We start from the raw sequence: 21062 nt of genomic DNA on the forward strand, positions 1-21062 counted from the left end.
GACACCCACGGAGAGAGCTCTCACTCTTCAGTAAGGATGGAGAAGCCCACAGCTCAAGGAGCCCCAGGAGCAGGCAAGAAGGGGTAGATCCTGGAGCCCCAGGAACAGCCCTAGGACATCGTCCAGGAATGGGCTAAGCCCCGAGGCCTCAGGATCAGCCCTAGGAGCAAGAAGGGCTCTTTCCGCTAGCTTCAGTAAAAAGTTGTATTTTGAGAACAAAGAAAGTGGTAAAGCCATATTTACTCCATTACTTAAAAAAAAATTAAAATGGTAAACTATTTTTAAGGGCTGCATTAGTTTCATAGTGTTTCATGCAAAAAAGATCTGTTGCAATGAGACTGAAACACCTCTCTTTTCAAGCTAGTAGTTTAAGAAAGCTTCAGAAAAGCATGAGCCTTTGAGAATAAGGCTTCAGAAGAGAAACAGGCAGCCTTATTGATACCTGACACCAGCACTCTAGCTCTATAGTGGGATAATACTGGTAGCACAAACTGGTTAGCAGTGTGTATTATCTTGAAATAGCTGAGGATGTTGCTGTAACCACCTTTCTTCTACCTCTGTTACAGAGACATCTTCTCTACCTGTGAGTCAGCTTCTGAATTCTTGCAGTTTACCATGTGGCGTCACTGCTGCAGCTTGCAGCAATCTCCTAAAGCAAACTGAATCCATCCTTAGCACCCACTTCCTTCTTTTTTCTTTATTAAATATCACACTTTAAGTGACACTTACTTCAGGACCAGACTATAAAGTAGCTTAGGGAGAGTCATAGGAAGAGTGGATGACAGTGAAAAAATCATCATCTGTCTGAAACCTGGCCCTCCCTGTTCATCAGACAGAGCCTTCCCGCCTAAAGGAAGCAGTAATGACATTTCTATTATGCAGCGCTAACCAAACTACTGACACTCTGATTTTGGAATTATGTGGTCAATCATGAAACCTGAACATTGTTCTAGTCTTGATGTCCTCTTGTTTCTGTGGCATGGAAGCTGGGGGCACCAGGGGCACAAAGGTTAATGTATTGACTTTGTTGTTTGTTCTGTTGTTCTGAAGCAGGCTGTTTCAGTGCAATGTTTGTTTCATACAGGAAAGGCTCAGGAGGGGAAAAGACAATGCTCCACAAGTGGCAGGTAAGCCAAATCTTGCACATGGTTAAGCAGAGATTTTCAGCAACAGCTTCTGTTTGGGCACAGATACTTGTGTATGTGTACATATGTATTTTAAGAGCCAAGATGTTTTCTCACTGCTGGAGGTGAGGTTATTGGCAAGAGGACCAGAAGATTTATACTGATTATTGCAGAGGTTTTGCTCTTCCTGATGTGAAACATATGGTGCTACTGATGGCAGATTACATGTGATTTTATGCACATTTTAAACTGAGACCAGAGAGAGCCACCTAGTTGAATGACTGTTTACAGATCACCTGTACATCTGTATCAGTGTAATTCTCATTTTCCCAGATGTTTTGCTGACCTGAGAAATGCATTTTCTTTCCAGTACCACTGATCTTGATGACTTAAGACACACTGAATAAATCTGTACCTTCCTGTTTATATATAGTACTTTGTGCAAACTTTTCTGTACAGGAAGTTGTCTGGGATTTTCCAATGTTTACATTGCATGCATTTGGCTCACTTTTAAAGTTGGGAAAAAAGTGCTCTGTTATGCAAATACAGCATAAAAGCATTGGGTGGTTATAGAGAAATAAAAATTACTTGTCTGAAGAAGAGCCGGAATGAAGACACAGATTCCATTTAATGGATTATTGTGTGAGACATATTGTGCTGATCTGAATTGCACTGGGTGATTGATTATTTATAATTCTTGCCCTGAGAACAGCAGGGATCTAAGAGTGCCTTTGAGGCATGGTTTTCAGGTGTCTGTTTAGGAGGTTTTAAAGCTTATTTCCTTTCCCTGGCAGAAGAGAGAGATCAGCAACTTTGATTACCTCATGTACCTGAACACGGTGGCTGGCCGCAGTTACAATGATTACATGCAGTATCCTGTATTTCCATGGGTCCTTGCTGACTATCACTCTGAGGTCAGTGTTTGCTGCAGCATTCTCTACTTTCTGTCATAGCAACCATACACAGGCTTGTTGAATTATGCCATTGAAGCAGAAGGGTCTAGACCAAGGGTTCAAAATTTGAGATAGTTACTTTGAACTGCACTGATTCTTTATGGGTTAGCTGTATCTTCAAATCAGCATACTGAGAATCACATTCTGCCTTAGAAAGGTGGATGAACATCTGTTAAATACACACATAATTAAGGGCAGGCTGCACTGGCTCAGCAGATAGGCAGGCTTCTGCAACCCCTGACCAAGAGTTTTGAACAGAAGAGCCTTGTGAGTAGCGTGCGGCCTGCCAGGTCCTTTATTTCTGAAGCTCATTGTACATAGCATGTACATGCTGTCATTTCAATGGCAAGTGTTGCCATTCTCCCATCCCAGTGTAGCATTCTGGTACTGAGTCTATGGCAATCTTGTTCAGGTGAAACTTCCAACACAGCCTTGCTGTTGTCCAAGGTCACTGAGCTAGTCATAATGTCTAAATCATAGGGGTCTAAAAATTCACATCTTTGTTGTGACTTTCAGACTCTAAACCTTACTGATCCTCGTACGTTTCGGGACCTGACAAAGCCCATGGGAGCACAGACCATGGAGAGGAAATGCAAGTTCATCCAGCGCTACAATGAGGTGGAGAATAGTGAGGGTGAGTGTTTTAAGAGACTAACAAGGAGAGGCTTGATTCTCAGGCTTTTGGGAATGAATCCCTTGGAAAAGGTCACCCAAAGCTTTCCATAGCTGTGGTTAATGGAAGCATCTTACTAAAGAGATCTTCTCACTTCTGGGTACAAACTGGTTGAGGATTAAAGGAGAAAAGTCTCTTGCAAGCCTTGTACTGCTGCACTGTGTCCTCTTTTCTTGGGCAGGAAGAGGAGCTACAGCAAAAAACAGTGTTCCCTAGAAAAGACACTGTGTTTGCTAAATTGTACAGAGTGGTATTAGCTAAGCTGCATGTAGAAGACTGTTGTGCACAGCTAAGCTAACAGCTACTGTAAGGAAAGGAAACAGGAGGTTGAGGCTGTTGACCTCTGGAGATCAAGACCTTTTGTGGTATTAGTGGGAAAGGGGGTAGTTTGAAAACCTAAAGGCTGTACACTTCAGAAAATGTAATGTGGAAGGCAAAAAAGAACATATAGAGATAGTAGTAACTGTGTATATTAAATTCAATGCAAATATGCAAGCTGTGATTTTGCTCACAAATCTTTGAACACATCTGCTGCCTCTTTAGTTGTCCTGTGGTACCTGGATGCTATGGGCTTGAGATGGTTATATTGTGAACTGAAATCTGATTTGTGTCCAATTTCCAGGAGACCTCTCTGTCCAGTGCCATTACTGTACTCATTATTCATCAGCAATAATAGTGGCATCTTACCTCGTCCGAATGGAACCATTTACAAAGACTTTCTGTTCTCTGCAGGTAAGGGGGCAAGATAGGTTCCCTCACAGCTCTTTGTGAACCATCACTATAATGTAGCACATTATAGTGGCAGTGTAATGAAGGTGGATTAATTTTTTGACATTTTCTGTACACTCTGTGTGGACTCTGGGCTCACTGAAAGCTTGGTGCTTTGTCTGTTGAAGTCAGTGACAACATCTTAATAGGAGCATAATCAATGCTTGATTAACTTTTTTTTTTCTGTGGAAGAAGGATTATTTAGTTTTGATCTTGTGATGCATTTTGTGAGCGCTCAGGCATGTAAACACCTAAACATTATTTTATTAGCTATCTGAACATAAGCTTCTGACTTTGGGGCAGGTAAGACTTTTATAGTAGGTATTCTAAGCCAAATTGCCCATGTAGTAACGCATCTGCAGGCAAACAGATGTGGCTGTGATGACATAAAGAGCCAGATGAGGATGCACAGGTTCTGGTGGATGGGGAATGATAAGGATCATGGGATCAACTCCCTGAAGGAGAAGTGGGGATTCAGTGCTCTAGAAGGAGTAGTTTGTTTTAGATTGTTCCTTACTCAGGATGGTTTTTTGGTATCAAAAGCATTTGTCACAGAATTTAATATAATGGAAATTTAATTTTGTGCTTGTTTTTCCCAGCTGGTCAGCATACAGGGCCATCAAATTTTCTGAGCACCCTTTCAGCAGGCAGTTGGTGACACAAGCACAGACACCTGGGCTACAGCTGACAAACATTATCCTTATTTCTGTAATATGCGTTGTGTTACAGCAGGATCTACCAAGAGAACAGGTTCTCAAAAGTGTGTATTTAAGGAGTCTCGTGTTGAAATCAGCCCATCCTTATGGAAGGATGTGAGGGACACAGCTGGGCTAGAACCTTCCACACTCAGAGATTGCTGTCTGTATGGTGAGGCCAGGCCATGCCTCTTGCAGCTTACCAAGTACTTTGCAGTTGTGCTGGGGTTTTTAATTTATTTATTTATTTATTTTTCTTTAAATTAATCATATCTTGTGGGGACAGTTGTCCTCAGAGTCTGCTGAGAGCTGTACCACTCAGCTTTTGTCTGGATGTGGATCCCGTGAACCTGTGACCTTCTTCCATTATTGAACCATAGAATCATAGGAAGTTTGGGGCTGGAAGGGACTTCAAAAACTCATCCAGTCCAACGCCCCCTGCCAGAGCAGGGTCACCTATAGCAGGTCGCACAGGAACGTGTCCAGGTGGGCTTTGAATGTGTCGAGGGAAGGAGACTCCACAACCTCCCTGTGCAGCCTGTGCCAGTGCTCTGTCACCCTCACAGTGAAAAAATTCTTCCTAATATTTATATGGAATCACCTGTGCTCCAGTTTATAACCATTGCCCCTTGTCCCATTGTCAGTCACCCCGGAGAAAAACTTGACTTTGTCCTCCTGCCACTTGTCCCTTACATATTTATAAACATTAATGAGGTCACTCCTCATTCTCTTCTCCAAGCTAAAGAGACCCAGCTCCCTCAGCCTTTCCTCATAAGGGAGATGTTCCACTCACTTCATCATCTTGGGTGCTCTGCACTGGACTCTTTCAAGCAGTTCTCAGTCCTTCTGGAACTGAGGGGCCCAGAAATGGACACAATATTCCAGATGTGGCCTCACCAGGGCAGAGTAGAGGGGGAGGAGAACCTCTCTCCACCTACTAACCACTCCCTTCTAATGCACCCCAGGATGCCATTGGCCTTCTTGGCCACAAGGACACATTGTTGGCTCATGGTCATCTTTCCATCCACCAGCACCACCAGGTCCCTTTCCCTTATGCTGCTCTCCAACAGCTCAGTCCCCAACCTATAGTGGTACCTGGGGTTGTTCTTTCCCAGATGCAAGACTTTACACTTGCCCTTGTTGTAATTCATTAAATTTCTCCCTGCCCAACTCTCCAGCCTGTCCAGGTCCCTCTGAATGGCAGCACAGCCTCCTGGGGTGTCAGCCACTCCTCCCAGTTTTGTGTCATCAGCAAACTTGCTGATAGTGCACTCTGTTCCTTCATCCCGGTCATCAATAAATATATTGAATAGTACTGGTCCCAGTAGTGACCCTTGGGGGACTCCACTAGAAACAGACTTCCAAGTAGACTCCATCCCATTGACTACAACTCTCTGGCTTCTCTCCTTCAACCAGTTCCTGATCCACCTCACTACCCCATCATCCAGGCCACACTTCTGTTTATCTCCAAGGATGCTGTGGGAGACAGTGTCAAATGCCCTCCTGAAATCTGTATGTTCAAGTCAAATGTAAGATGGAAGAGGGCTAATTCCAAACTTAAGATCCTGGAAGCATGCAGCTTCTTAGCATCTTAAAAAGTGGAAAACTTATTCTTATAACTGCAAACTGTCAGTCTGAATGCAAATTACAAGGAAATGCAACACCCTGGGTGTACCCCTTGTGAAAAATTGATATTGACATACCATCCTCTTTCTCACACCAAAGAATTGATTGGCACCTGACTACAGAAAAAGGTAGTGAGGAAGTATTGCCTCTAGTAAGGGAACTGTACAGGAATTTACAAAACCTTATTTCACATTTTATTTAAATGTATTGAGATCTAACTCTGGAGAAAAGTGTGTATGTGCTTTGCATGTTAAACTAGAATAGATGACAGGCTGACCCAGTAAACAGCTGTTGGATGGTACTTTCTTCTTCACTTTAGTCAAGGACTTTCTTGAGTTCCTTTCAGAAACTGGTCTCAGTACCACAATAAAACAGCAAAGGTTTGTGTGTTTAATGTCTTCTTTGTAAAGGCATTCTAGGACCCCATGCCCTCTATAATAAGTGACACTTGCTTTGGATTCAATTCAGATTTTACCCCCTTGTATTCTTATCCCCCTGTTGCATTTCAGCTATCAGCCTCATCTGTTTTCCTGACATTTGCCTTTCAAAGGCACTTCCAGACAATAGGGTTCTTACTCTTTGTTGTGTCACTGAGTCTTGAGCAGTCATTTAGGCACTGACTTTAGGTAATTTCTTCTCAGCATCCCTAGGTTTGTGGTCTTTGTACCTTCCTGGCCTCTCAGAAACACTTAGAGGCCTTTGGGTTTAAAGCACCACCAAGAATCAGTTATGCTTAGTTTTACAAATATGAGAAGTTCTAATTTCTTTCTAAAGACCCCCTTGACTAGCTGGTTTGGATATACCCTGCTAAACTGTAGTTTTAAAAAGCATATTTTTTGCAGTGTTCCTGGTGACAATGTAAGGCCTCTGCTGAAAGGAAACAGACATTTGCTGTCTCTAGTGACAGAAAAGGCATGAGTTTATGTTGACTTCAATCTAAAGTCATAAAGCAAATCTCTGTTCTCTTTCCCTTTCAGTGCTGTTTTTGCATTCATGGAGAGAGAAAACTCATTAATTCTGATATAAATATATGCAAATAAATTCATTAATATAGGAAATGGGAAAATCAGTTATTGCTTCCTTTATAAATAATACAGGCCTAAGTTTTAAAGATATTACTTTTCCCTAAAATGAATTAGACAGCCAGAGAAAAAATCACATTGTTTTGTGGTGGTAATATCTTTAACCAGATTTGTCACGCTAACAGCATTTCCTATGTATATATTATTTTTATTTAATGCAGGTAATCTTTTTATTACAAATCATATTGTTTCTCAGGAGACTACCATCAGCTCTCATAAAAACTGCAAAAAAAAGATGAAAAAGCATCAGTTACCACCAGGCACTGTGTGCTGTGTGCAGATTAAATATACAAAGCCCTTTAATATTCTTCAATGAGATACTTGTTAGCTGTTGATTTATTTATAGTTCTTTTTCTACTCTGTTTTAATTTCAATTTGAATTTGACTCCAAGGGTCCCTGCTTAATAATGATGAAGAACAAGATGACCTTGTGCATCAGATTAACTCCAGCAAGGCTTACTCATGTGATTAGGCACTTTTTCACTCAGTCCCTTGAGTGGGTGTGGGAAGGCTTCACAACTGTCAGTGATCTAAGGAAAAAGGACACGCAATACAAGGAAATAAAGTAGAACTATATTGTTATTCAGAGATGAGGTTGGACTAAAAGCTTAGTCAAAATTCACCTCAAGGGAAGTAGCAATAGTCTTTCCGTCTAGAATATGTGTTGGCTTCTGGTGGGAGTCATCTCAAAAGCACCCCTACAGCATGAGAATGTTTAGATGTTGTTTACCTGTTTAATAGATTGCAAGTCAAAGCTTCAGCTCACTGTTAGTGTGCAGGGTGGCATCCCTGGCATCTGGCACATGCAACAGTCCACAGGCAAAGAGAAAACGAAAAGGTGCCAGGTTTTCCTGAGAAGTCAGCCATAGGCAGAACCTGACTGCATCTCTTATTCATTGACAGATTAACCCATCTTTGGGTTTTAGTGTCTTCATTCTGCAGTCCCCCTAGTTTTTTTTTTTTGCCTAGTGAAACAGCTTTGAGGATTGAATGGCTGAGGCTGAGCAATCATTCATACATCCTCACTGCACTGCAGAACTGTTTAAAGATGCTTGATCTGACAATCTCTTGAGCCCTATTAGTGGGATGTAGTGTTATGTCCCATGACATACAATCCAAAATTAATTAACCCTGATGAGAAACACTTACAGTAGTCTGGGAGAATGCTGCACTTGGGCAGCTAAACTACTGCCAGTACCTGAAGTAGGTATTGAGAAACAATTTAGTTCTGTAACATTATCCAGTTAAAAAGGCATCTTTCTTCTGAAACAGCTTGCTTGTTCTGATAAAATCATTCATATGATCTCCAAAAACTGCTTTCTATTTGGTTATTTCCATTATTGTAGAAATTTTATGGTAAAATAAATCATTTCATGCTCTGCGTAGGGATCTCTAAGCAAAGGTGAACCTGGCTTTTAACAAATGGATACAGTACCTGAGATCCCATTAGAACATGCTGTCAGAAATAAGATTCCAATGTAAGGCATATACCCTTCATTTAGTGCTATTTTTTTATTATTATTTTTCTTTCTTCTTGAGGCTTCAATTCAGAGTGATGTCCAGGGATACACCTATGGCTGCTTTTGTCTAGAGTTTGACTCTCATTTAACTAAAGATGTTCAAATGCTCTCAGGACATAAGGCACTTTGTTTCTACCTCCTCACACATAAATTCAGCTTGGGATCCTTTCCTCCCCTCTTCACAGTGTCCCTCTTTCCCATAAAGAATGAACACTCCCTGCAGGCCCCTGACCACTGAACCTTTCCTGTTTGTCTGGATCTAATGAAAGTTATAAATGTTATTTCAGTGGTAACTGTGCATTCCCCAAAGTTTTTTTCCAGAGGATTGGACATGAGATTATTTTGGGTCACAGCTGAAGGGAAAACATTGAAGTTGTGTCCAGTGTTTGCAAAGCACTCTGGGATAAAAGCAATGGGTTGCCTTCAGAAGCACTGATAATGGGTATACCAATATTCTCAAGCTGCCCATGATCATTTCTGCTTGCCTCTGTGTTATTGGAAGCTTTGCTAAGGCTCCAAGCTTTATGGTATTCTCAAGCTACATATCTACAAATCAGAACTAAGATGGCACCTAATATAACATCACAGTAAATGGATCTGGGACAGATCTGGAGGTATCACCTAATCAAACATGTGATGAGGTGATTATTGTAGAATTGGCTGCAATTCTACATCTGCTTTATACATGACAGAATACTGCAGTAATCTGACTGTCTCCATCTCACAGGGTGGGAGTTTTGATGTTGCAGACAGGATGTTTCACAGTGTCAAGAGCACATGGGAATCAGCATCAAGGGACAACATGAGTGATGTCAGAGAACTCATCCCAGAATTCTTCTACTTGCCAGAGTTCCTAACCAATGTGAATGACTCTGAACTTGGTAAGTTCTAGAAGAGACTTCAGTGACCCCCGGCATCCTGCGAATGGGAAAGGATCCATATCACATGCTGAGAGTTGGTCCCTCAAACTGATTAGTCTCTCAAGCAATGAGAAATAAATTTTTATTAAAGTAAGGCTCAAGAATAGAAGCTTCTTATATGTGAATGATATGAGATGAACCATGGTTCTAGCTCAGAAGAGGCTGTGGTTCCTACTAATTACTGAGCAAAGGAATTACACATTTTGTCAGACAAATGTGGATTTATGATACAAATAAAATAGCTAGTTTTGAAAATTTTTCTGTGTCATGACATCTATGAGCAATACTAATTTTGATTTGACTTTTAGAGACAAAACAGTTGTTAAATGGAGTTGGTAGAAAGTGTTTTTTTAGATCCTATGTCTTGAGTGATTAAAAGTACTAAATGTCCTCACTATCATCTTGAAAGGTTCTGCACAAGTGGCATGAACTTGATACATTATCCCTGGCCTCAAGCAACATCACAATCCCTCCTGAATATACACTGCCTCTAGACCTCTCTGCATCAGTGCTGAAGGATCAGAGAAGATCCAAAAAAACAATATTCAGGAATAGGCACATCAGTTATGATTTACTCCACTTTACCAGAAATTCACATCTTTTGCAATGCAAAGCTGCTTTTTGTAGTGAATGCAGGTTGATTAACATTATCAGAGAAGAAATACCTTAAGAATCATCCTAAATTGGTAATGGCAAAGGCAGCTCAACTCCTGGTGTTGAACTATGATAGTATTTACTTCGGTGAAATAAGACATGCTAAAAAAGAGTAGAATCGGAAAAATATGTTAGATATGAAGATATCAAAAAAAAAAAAAAAAAAAAAAAGAATTACAGCAATTTCATTTTGAGAGCCTTGTGGAAAAGAAGATCCTGAGGCTTACTTGTGTGGAATCAAATGAAGTGACCTAAAAACCACACCAATATCTTGCAGCTAGAGAGCAAATATACAGGAATATTTTGCAGTAGGTAAAGCCACGAACTCTCTGTTCACTGCTACACAATAAATAGCTTGAAGTCCCAGACCTGAGCCTTAACTTAAATTTTAATTCATCCAGCTGCACAATACTGTGCCCTGATTAAAGAATATATGTTCCACTTCTGAAAGGAATCAGCTTGCAAAGGTCTTGAGAACAAAATCCCTCAGAGTGGCTGCTTTAGTAGGAATATCTGGCAGTTGGACCCACAGAATTATGTATGAAAAATCAAGTTATGACAACAGATTTGTCTTGTCTCAATCTGTCATCTGTACTAAAGTGGTTTGTGCTGAGGTCATGCATGTTTTTACTGTATTAGTAACAGTTACTAAAACATCTTCTCAGTGCTTTATTTCTAGAACATAAATCTCAGGATAAATTGGTTCTGCAGTGTTAAATGGCACTATATTTAATGCAGAACCTGAAACTATATGTGTGAAAATCACCTCAGTATTCTTTGAATTCAGTGTTTTAGAAAAGCTGTTCCTATCTGCAATGTGTGGGATTCTTGTTTAAAATTCTCCCTTTGTAATTCCTGCAGGCTGCATGCAGGATGGAACAGTACTGGGAGATGTACAACTTCCTCCTTGGTCAGGTGGAGACCCCCATAAATTCATTCTCCTGCACAGACAGGTCAGTGAATATCAAGATTTGTGGCAAAATTATGAATTGTGTCCCACTGAAAGTGAAACTGTGAAGGCCAGTGTCACAACCCCATATGATAGATCCAAACACCTCCTGCTTTTGCAGAGTTTCTGTGGGTTCTGAACTTTGCATGTGTATCTAGGTCTGTGGCATGGCCCTATCTCAGTCCTTAAGCAAATGTGAACAGAATGTAATGCATGCACATGGTATTTATCTGTATACAGTTCCATGGTGTTGCTAAGTGGCTGTGTTCTTGTCTTGTAAATTATCTTTTCTCCCCTGTTCACTTAACCATTAACAGCAACCATGATGCTCCCATTAAGTTACCATTAATTTCATGTCCCTCACTTTGCACTTCACAGATGCATTCAAAGTCTATGTTTTTTGTGACTGTTCATAATTCAAAATCATTTCCATTCTTTTCTTGGTCATTGTCTTGAATCTCTGTCTCGTTCTTTCTGCTCTCTGGATACTTTGTTTCCAATCAGTAGAGAGACAAATAGAAGACTTTCTTCATAGTCTGGCACTGTTTACAAATCTCTTTTTTCATGCCCTGATATTTTTAGTTTCTGTATGGTTCCACTCCTCATCCCTAAAATGTTTCTTCTTTCCCTCTTGAAATCCTATATATCTGTTTGATTTACTTGTTCTGGCCTCTTCTTACATCTCATGATCTCTCCAGCATCTATCCTACTCTCATGTTTGGCAATGTCATTTTTACCCATGTTTAAAAAAATAAAAGTCCTTTCTAAGGCGTTCTGTGGGCTGTGAATCCATCCTGAATAAAACTTTCTTCTATTAAACAAGTTTAAGAGAACAGTGTGTATCATATGCATATTTTACTAAAACTTTTTGTTAAAACATTGTATTCCAAACACAAGTCAGTGCTTTGTAGCACATGCATCCCATGCTGTCTCTATAGGTTCCTGATGTTGCACTTTGGCTTGTGAATAACAGTGAGTATAAAACTGAGCCTGTTCAACACTGCATTAATTTATACATCCTTAGTCCACTTCAGTGAGTGAACATGGATATGATCTGAACTGTGCTTGCCTACTTTTTTTTACAGTAGTCTTGCCTTTGTTTCTTGGGACTATTTAGCATATACTGAAATATTTTAATTCTTGGTTTAATTATTAAGAGACTCCCTTTAATCTCTATTGTGAATTCATGACCTGAACATTTCACTTTAAGTCTTTATCAGAACTGTAATGCTAAAAAAATTTTTAAAATAAGTTACATTTCTGTCTTGCTACTTCACTTATTTTGAAATCGATGTTATGTATATACTTATTAAAGGTGTTTGACTTCATAATTTTAAAAACATGACTGAAAACAGTCACTTTTTGCCCCAGAATCCTGCCTCAGTACACAAAAGCTGATGAATTAATGACATCCCAAGTTATGTGGTGTGGAGAATAGCTGCTTCCTACTAATAGCAAGTCTCAAATGTCTCCTTGCCTAGCAGCATGACTCAGTGGTGTGCTCTCACACAGCTTAGGAACCTAAGCCACCACATTGAATTTACAGCATATTTAGTAACTGATCAGTTCCTTTACAGAAGCTACATGAAACTTTTTGTTCTTTGTTTTACCTTTTATTTCTGTAGCAGTTACAGGTGCCGCTCAGATCATAGCCCAGTATTCCTAGCACACAGTGTGTTGCCCTGGCTGGGAAAAAAAGTAATACGGAGAGTCTTTCACCAGAAAATTAACCTCAGGTTGAAATGGAAGTGTGTCATTAGTAAAAAGAAAATGTCTCAATAAATCATCTCAACTTTCTGTCTTTGTTACCAAAACATTTCAAAGTTATCTTTTCATTGCAATGTTTATATTAGATTATTGGCTGAACTGAAAATATTTTGTGAGGTAGCTGTTATAGCTAATATTGTAAGTTGCATAGGTTCATTAGAGTAAAGGGATACAGTTTTTCCAAATTCAGAATTGAGCAGGGTGGATTTTGGTACATGAGACTACTACAAAGTTGGGCTTTTTGTTCTTGAAAGAAAGCACTATTCAGTTTCTGAATTTCCCCCAGAACCTAACTTCCATATTTAAGTTAGACTCTGTTCCCTGCTTTTTTGCAGACTGTTAGTTTGAGGAGATAAGGAGAGAATGTTTATGCCAAAGAATTGAGATGCAGAAGATTAAGAGCCATGTTCAAACTGCTTAAGTTCCCATAGGCACAGAATCACAGGGATCAGTGGGTCAGGCATCTACAGAGATGTGTGCCCAGAGAATGATTCAGAAACTCAGAGTTCTAGTCACACTGAAAGGGAGCAGAGGAGAAGAGAGGTTTGAGTTTTTGTCAATGCTGTTAACCTCATGATAATAAATTGACCATGAGGAAGGAGATCATTGTGTAGGGGTTGTGTGCACTCCAGGCTTGTTGCTAAGATGAAGGGTTACACTGAGGGAGTGGCCTTCCCTTGCAGAGAAGTAACTCAGCACCACCCACTGAAAATAGGTTTTGGCCACTGAGGTCAAACATGCAACAGTTCTCTGATATTCCCCACTGACCACAACAACCCCACGCAGCGCTACAGGCTGGGGACAGAGTGGTTGGAGAGCAGCCAGGCAGAAAGGGACCTGGGAGTCTGGATTGACAGGAAGCTGAACATGAGCCAGCAGTGTGCCCAGGTGGCCAAGAAGGCCAATGGCATCCTGGCCTGTATCAGAAACAGTGTCACCAGCAGGTCCAAGGAGGTGATTCTGCCCCTGTACTCAGCACTGGTAAGGCCGCACCTTGAGTACTGTGTTCAGTTCTGGGCCCCTCAGTTCAAGAGGGATATCGAGGTCCTCGAACAGGTCCAAAGGAGGGCAACCAAGCTGGTGAAGGGACTCGAACACAGATCCTATGAGGAGAGGCTGAGGGAGCTGGGGCTGTTCAGCCTGGAGAAGAGGAGGCTCAGGGGAGACCTCATTGCTCTCTACAACTACCTGAAAGGAGGATGGAGCCAGGCGGGGGTTGGTCTCTTTTCCCAGGCAACTCTCAGTAAGACAAGAGGGCATGGTCTTAAATTGTGCCGGGGGAGGTTTAGGTTGGATATTAGAAAGAATTTTTTCACGGAAAGGGTGATCAGACATTGGAACGGGCTGCCTGGGGAGGTGGTGGACTCTTCGTCCCTGGAGACATTTAAAAAGCGACTCGATATGGCACTCAGTGCCATAGTCTAGTGACTGTGGCGGTAGCTGATCAAGGGTTGGACTCGATGATCTCTGAGGTCCCTTCCAACCCAGCCTATTCTATGATTCTATGACTCTAATTAAGGTATGTCGGGTTTGGAGTGCTCTGGTTCCTTTTTCTGCTTTGTCTCATTCTGTCTGTGTGAACTTCCAAAGTGCTTGGTCTCCATTCTCAAGTTTCCCAGACATGGGAAAGACAATGCTGTCCTTCCCTAACAGAGGTGGTGGAGACAGAAATCCATGGATGTCTGAATGCTGCTGCAAATTTTCTGTGATGTTTTTTAAAGAAACATGGTTGGAGAAATGCTGTCTCTCATGTTGTGGCTTTTTTGGAGTATACAGTAAAATATAATTGCTTGTGGGCACGCCAGAGGTGCTTAGACAAAAAGGGTAACATCTGTTTTCACCTTGTACTTTGGAGTGTGGGTGCTATTTGGAAATTAATATATCAATCATCCCTGCATAGCATGGGTTTGCTCTCATTGAAGAGTGATCTCAGATTGTGTGAACTAGATTTGTTTTGGATGAAATTAAACCAAAAGCTGCACCCCAGTTGTGCACTCCAGATGCTGGTGGCATTCAGCCTGTGGGAGCATACTAGATCTAGTTTGAAATAAAGTCCCCATAGTGCACATAATGTGGATACTGGGCCCTCTCTACCATCTGTTCTGTTCCACAGATCGGCTTTCACTGAGCTTCACTGTTTGATAACATTGGCACAGCTGATAGAGCCACACAACTTTCACAAATTAATTCAAATCTCAAGCAGGAGACAGTTAGCAAAATAAAGAGCACATTTACAGACTTGTATTCTTAATGATTTGCCACACCTGTAGCTCATGTACAGTCAGTCCAATATTCTCTCTCCAATATAGCTAGTGCTAGATGTACCCTGCAGGGTGCAAGAAATCTTGCCACGAAAACAAAGTTGATTAGCCTGCCTGAGAAAGTTTGTCTAACCATGAAGTAAAGAGTTAGAGATCTTGAATTCTAAAACATGAGGATTTCTTTCTCCTCTGAAACCTGGAATGGGTATATACTGGATATACTTGTTGGATGTACTGGTATCATCATCATTTTTAGAAGCCTTTACAGTGAATTTAATGCTTTAAACAGATCAGTCAACACTGTTCTGAGGTTTGGCTGTTGCTTTAAAGAACATGTTGATTTAAAGGATGTGTTGCTTTAAAGAATTGTTCTTGACATAAAACCCTGAGTATCTCCCTGTTTTGTGTGTAATAAATTAGGAATATAGTCTACTAAAAAAATTTGTTTAGTTCCTCCTTAGACCACAACTTCTCCCTCTGTGACTGGGCTTGTCGTGCTTAGTGAAATACTGAGAGGCAGCACGATTGCAACTGTGTTGGTTGCTTTGTTTTGCTCTGGTAGTGATGCCAGACAAAATTTACAGTTTATAATTCATGGACTAACTGCTTTTATTAATGAGGATGAGTTCTGAGTCTGCTTGTGTTTTCCAGTTGTTTGCAGGGGACAGACTGTATGCTGTGTTTGTTCTTTGAGCTGCCCTGTGATCATTACAGCTGTGGGCAGGGTCATTTAAACCAGCTGCAGTGGGCTAAGTGTCTGCTCTGTGAAATGAGCCATTGTCCTGGATCCCATTAGCTTGTTTATTTCTGGTGTCCTTTGGGTGAGCTGGTCTGCTTGGGAGACCTTTAAGTGAGCATCAGGGAGTATTGTACAGTCAAGTGATTTGGAGATAGGAAAGTCTTTTTAATAATGCTTAATACTGCTGCTTCAGTCATTGGGCAAGGCCATTTGGGACTGCAAACAAATTTGGTGAGGCAGGTGATGGGAGCAGCAGTAGCATTTAGTTAAGCCTCATGGGCAAAGCTGGCTAATTGGAGGTGGGCAAAAGTTAACTGAAAATTGTGTTCACTGCTTATGAACTTACTGTCTGGCTCTTCCAAGCACAAGTTTTCCACTAGGGTTTCACTGAGCTTTCCTAGGGAGCCCACACTGTGTTGGGTATATTGCATTATAGCATTTCTCCCACTTTTCTTCAGTAGTAATTGCTTCTTCTGGTCCCATTAATCCACATACCTGTCACTATGAGTGGAAAATCTAATCAAAGTTAAACATTTCTTATTTTGTAGAAAAAAGTTCAGATCCTTATTTTTTCCAGGATGAGGAAACCTGGTGCTATGATTGTCTGCTTCAGTTCTGCAAGGATAGCAAAACGTTTGCAAGCCCAAGCACTCTTGAAACTTGTCATACAGCTGTCCTGCTGCACCCTAACTCTGCTATTGTAAAAACTTTTCCTTGTTTTGGCTTGCAGCACCCCTTGCCACTTGACTACAAGATCTGCATTCTCTTTGCTGGTTCATGGCATGCAGCTTCTGCTGCTGAATCCTTCAGACCAAACCTAAAACCCTTTTGTGAGTCTTCTTCCTTTCCAGTCATATGTTCATATATATCTTTGCAAATAAAATCTCTGCTACTCAGAGTGATCCATAACCAAGACATATTTCTACAAATAGATTAAAACATTTATTCATCTGTCATTTGTCTGTTGCCCAAAGTGATGGTAACAAATTGTCACAGTTTAAGGCTGGGCTGGCAATTAACCAAATGCCAGATGCTCTCTATTAATCCCCCTCCCTGATAAAGAAAGGAGAGAGAATAAGGGAGAGAGATTTATGGGTTGGAAACTAAACTACACAGCTTTAATGAAAAAAGGAGAAATTACTAAATAAATAGAAATATACAGGAAAATTTATACCACATTCCTCCCCCCTTTCCCTCAATAACTCTCACGTCACCACTGATGCTGCAGGGCAGCCCTGGGAAAGTCCAGGCTGGACTACTGGAGTCAGCAGCAGTTGGGAGCTGGAGGCAGGAACACACAGATTCAGGCTGGCATGGATCAGGACCACAGGCAGAGAAATGGATGGAATCTTCCCAGGATGCCAAAGCAAAACAGGGACAGGTGAAGAAGGAAGGAAGGACAGAAGGAAGGGCAAAAGGAAGGAAGGAAGGGGTTTGACCCTCAAATTTATACTGAGTATGACACATATGGGATGGAATACTCTGGTCAATTTTGGTCATTGATCTTGTCTTCTTCTCCCTAAGGTGGGGGCTGCAGGTGTGACCTCTTTACTCCTTTTCTCTTTCCAGAAGGCAAAATGTTCCTTAGAACTGAGCAGTGGCCTTCGTTCTGCATACCATTCTCCAGCTGTAACTATAAACATCAAGTGTTATCAGTCCTAAAAGCAGACACTGACTGAAAAACTTGCTGTTAATTTCAGCAAGTGCAGCTACTTACAAGAAACTTAGCTGAAAGCAAAAATTACAAGACAGAAAATTACCTTTATCCTGGCCCAAACCAGGACACAAATGCTAGCAAATGTTTCCCTCATTTAAACCATCTCTTTTCAGTAACAGTTTTGGTGAAGATATGATGACACAGCCTTTCATATGTCCTGGAATCTGGAGGAAATGCCAAAAACTCTGGAGTTCCTGCACTTTCCTTTCTGGAACCTGCCTGTGTTGTCTCTAAGGATACTCCTCATGTCTATTAAGTCAGGCATGCTACGATCCACTTTTCCTTTTCTAGTGGGGATGCACCTTCCATCTTTTTGATATTTTGTGAGGGTGTGCTCTGAAGGATGGTACTGTAGGAGCTGAAAGTGCGAAAATTCACTTGTAGAGAATTTAAGTCTCCGGAAGAGACTGGAAAATGATAGCATATTTGTACTGGATACACTCTACTGAGTTAATTTTTTTTTTGTTTCAGGCACTGGAAAGTGACTATGTCAGTGCACACCTCCATCACTGGATAGATCTCATTTTTGGATACAAGCAACATGGCTCAGCTGCAGTGGAGGCAGTTAACACCTATCACCCCTACTTCTATGGAGACAAGATGGAACTCAACAACATTAAAGATCCTTTAATTAAGAGCACCATTCTGGGCTTTATCAGTAACTTTGGACAGATACCAAAGCAGGTACCATATTATCATAAGAGAAGAGAGCATAATTTATTTTGATCTTGTGGTATTTAAACTGGAAAGCAAGTATAGAAACTTAAATCAATGACATTTTCTGATTTAAATCAAATGAAAGACTACAGACATGTCCCAGTTGTGTACTACATCATTATGCACCCTCACATGGGTATGATTCCATTTTCTAATCATGCTGTTCCTGTTGTATGCTATACAGCTGTGGCATCAAATCTGGGTTCTGCTCTTTCAGTAGTCACATGAGTAATCACTAGTCTGGAAATGGGTACAGTCAAATAAAAGCTGCTCAAATTATCACTTACACTTTTCTCTCCTCACCTGGATCACTAAGATTATCTTCCTGTCTCTGTGAGGAAGGGATGTTTGATGAAAATATAAGATATAGTTTTATTTTAGAGAAGAGATTTATGTATGAGAGTCCTGGAGTCTATGATTAAGGTATGTATCCTGACTGATCTAGCAAATAGAGATAATTTTTTCAGTGCTGTTATTTTGTTCTAGCTCTTCACAAAACCACATCCATCCAGGAATGCCCATGGGAAAAGCTCATCAGGAAGAGAGATTGTGCTATCCCTTCACTCAAGTGGAATTCTCCCTCCTTTTATGAGCAGCCTGAAAAATCTGAAGTTCTCACCAGTAACAACAAAAGGTGCTTCAGGGGTTGTGCTCCAGTTTCTGAGATATTAAGTGCAGAATTCTTTGAGGGGGTGAATCTGAATTTTCAAGACCACAAAAATAGTCACACAGCTTTATGTGGGGTGGTATGGTCCCTTCTGACAGTTGCTATTTTGTATATTTTGTGAGCAGGTGCTGAAAACACTCAAATACCATAATTCTTAACATTTCTATTTTTGTAAAATAACTAAATGTTTTCTCTCTTCTACATTTTTAATGTTACATTGAAACATAAAGCTCACTGTTTTCCCTTCTTATTCTCTCTTTTTATGTTCAGCAGTGAAGTAAATACTGTCTGTCTTTCCCCACTTCTCAATCTTCCAAACTTTTCTTTTTCTTGATCATTTTCTTAGTTTGCTACTTTTCCTCTTTTCTATGAGGAAGCCTGGAAAATTTCAACATGTCTGTTTTTTCATTCCATGGTGGTATTCTTTACATGACACATCTTTGTGGGGACAGAGGGCTCCCATAACTGTACTACAGAGGCTGTTTTGACATGCCCAGCATCCTCTGTAATGCATGGCATAAGGCAGCCTGCCAATGAAAAAGAGCTTAATGACACTACTGTGAAACTCCCTCCTGTGGAGCACGTCCTGGATTTATGTGTTCCCTTCCAGAGGAGTGTTTCCACTATTCTGTCTGGAATTTCACTTGTAAAGTGGATTTCTGTCTGTGGGCAGACAGCACTGATCCCAGTTCTGGGGCTTTCCAGCCCCACGACACAAGTTGTGCAAGGAGGAAACTTCATGTTAGTGCTCTAAAACAACAGAATTAAATATGTTCTCTGTCCTGACAGACTATCCCAAGGGAGCTATTGGGCACATCGTTCATACTGAGAAAGGCATTCTGGCTGTTGAAAAAAATAAAGTTTTGATCCCTCCTCTTTGGAGCAAAACATTCTGCTGGGGATTCGAGGACTTCACCTGCTGCTTTGGCAACTATGGGTCTGAGAAGGTAAACAAGGAGAGGTCTAAGCACTCCAGAAATTAATGATAAGTGGGCTGGTTGGGGCATCCATTTCAGAGGCCACAGGGGAGCTGATTTCAGCAGATGCCATACAGGACTTCCTCATAGTCAAGCTTCTAGAGGAATCTTAAGTTGGATATCTCAACAAAGTTCACTTTCAGTATTTGCTAAACTCCTGGAAAATGTGGTATTTCTCTACTAAATTGATATATATGAAGTTTTCCTTTAAGTGACTGTGTTGTCTGTCAAATGAAGGAGAAACCCTATTTCATAGGTTGTAAGGACAACACAAGGTCTCCTGACCACTGAATAGAAATTTTATAGTACAGAACTTTCTGCTGGAATTAAGACAGGACCATCTGGCAGTACCCCTCTTGCTCACAAGCTTAGCCCAGTGCATTCATTCAAAATAATGATGTCTTCTGTTCTACAAAGTTAATACACTTATTTCTTTGTTGTTAAAAATCAACAGTCTGTGTCATCACACTGCTTATTAGGACACTTGGCAGGGCCTTTTTTTTTTTACCACCAACAGACTGATGTTTTGATATTTTGGGGGAAATGTTATGACATGCAAGGACATCTGAGTTTTCTTGAGTAGAATACAGCATTCAGTAAAATACTAATGGGTATTTGTGTAAGCCATGTAATTATATTTTTACAGACATATCCTCAGTCAATGGAAGTGAAAAAGCCATTAGAAGTATATTACTTTCTATTCCCTGTATATAATTATTGAGAGTTTTCTCCATTGATTTCAATTCAAATCAGTTCTTAGCAATTCATAGTGCTGCTGTACATATGAATTATTTGAGTCTTCAGAAGTCCAAGTGTCAATGAAGGTAGTGACACTGAGCATGGCTACACAGCCACTATGAGAAGTAGCATGGAGTCCAACTTGAGTTCTCTGTGGGTCAACAGTGCCTCTGGACATTAGTTTAAAAGAAAAGTTTGTCTTCGTTGTAAGTAGTAAATGTAGTTCTGTCTGTTTTATGGGGGTTTGTTGTAGCTGTGCCATCCAGTTCCACCAGAATCATTAACACCACAGTGTTGTCCCTGTTGTGTGGGAGATAGCTGATACAGAATGTGAGCAAAAGAATGTGCTGTAATTGCAGCAGTGTGTAATAGACCTGACCTTGGTTTAGGCTGGTTTGGGTGCTTCTAACAGAACCATTGGTACAAAAGAATTTGGTGCTTTGGCTTTTGGCATTTCAGTAGAAGTAAGGGGAGGATTGTGCAGCCTGGCACTATCTCTGTTAGTGGTGGGTATC

At 40.8% G+C, this 21062-nt stretch overlaps 1 protein-coding gene across 1 annotated transcript in view; it reads left to right on the forward strand.

Moving 5' to 3' along the window:
* The window catches only part of WDFY4 (WDFY family member 4), a 132534-nt gene that overhangs the window by 100017 nt on the left and 11455 nt on the right, over positions 1-21062 (forward strand). The window contains exons 48-56 of the mRNA XM_030453090.1: positions 1085-1127; positions 1919-2038; positions 2594-2711; positions 3373-3482; positions 9169-9322; positions 10877-10968; positions 17920-18132; positions 18652-18799; positions 19622-19779. Of these exons, the coding sequence (XP_030308950.1) occupies positions 1085-1127; positions 1919-2038; positions 2594-2711; positions 3373-3482; positions 9169-9322; positions 10877-10968; positions 17920-18132; positions 18652-18799; positions 19622-19779 (1156 nt within the window). The remainder of the gene's footprint in view (positions 1-1084; positions 1128-1918; positions 2039-2593; positions 2712-3372; positions 3483-9168; positions 9323-10876; positions 10969-17919; positions 18133-18651; positions 18800-19621; positions 19780-21062) is intronic.

The sequence above is a fragment of the Calypte anna genome, chromosome 6 (genome assembly GCF_003957555.1).
Source record: "Calypte anna isolate BGI_N300 chromosome 6, bCalAnn1_v1.p, whole genome shotgun sequence".
In the NCBI taxonomy this organism is placed as follows: domain Eukaryota; kingdom Metazoa; phylum Chordata; class Aves; order Apodiformes; family Trochilidae; genus Calypte; species Calypte anna.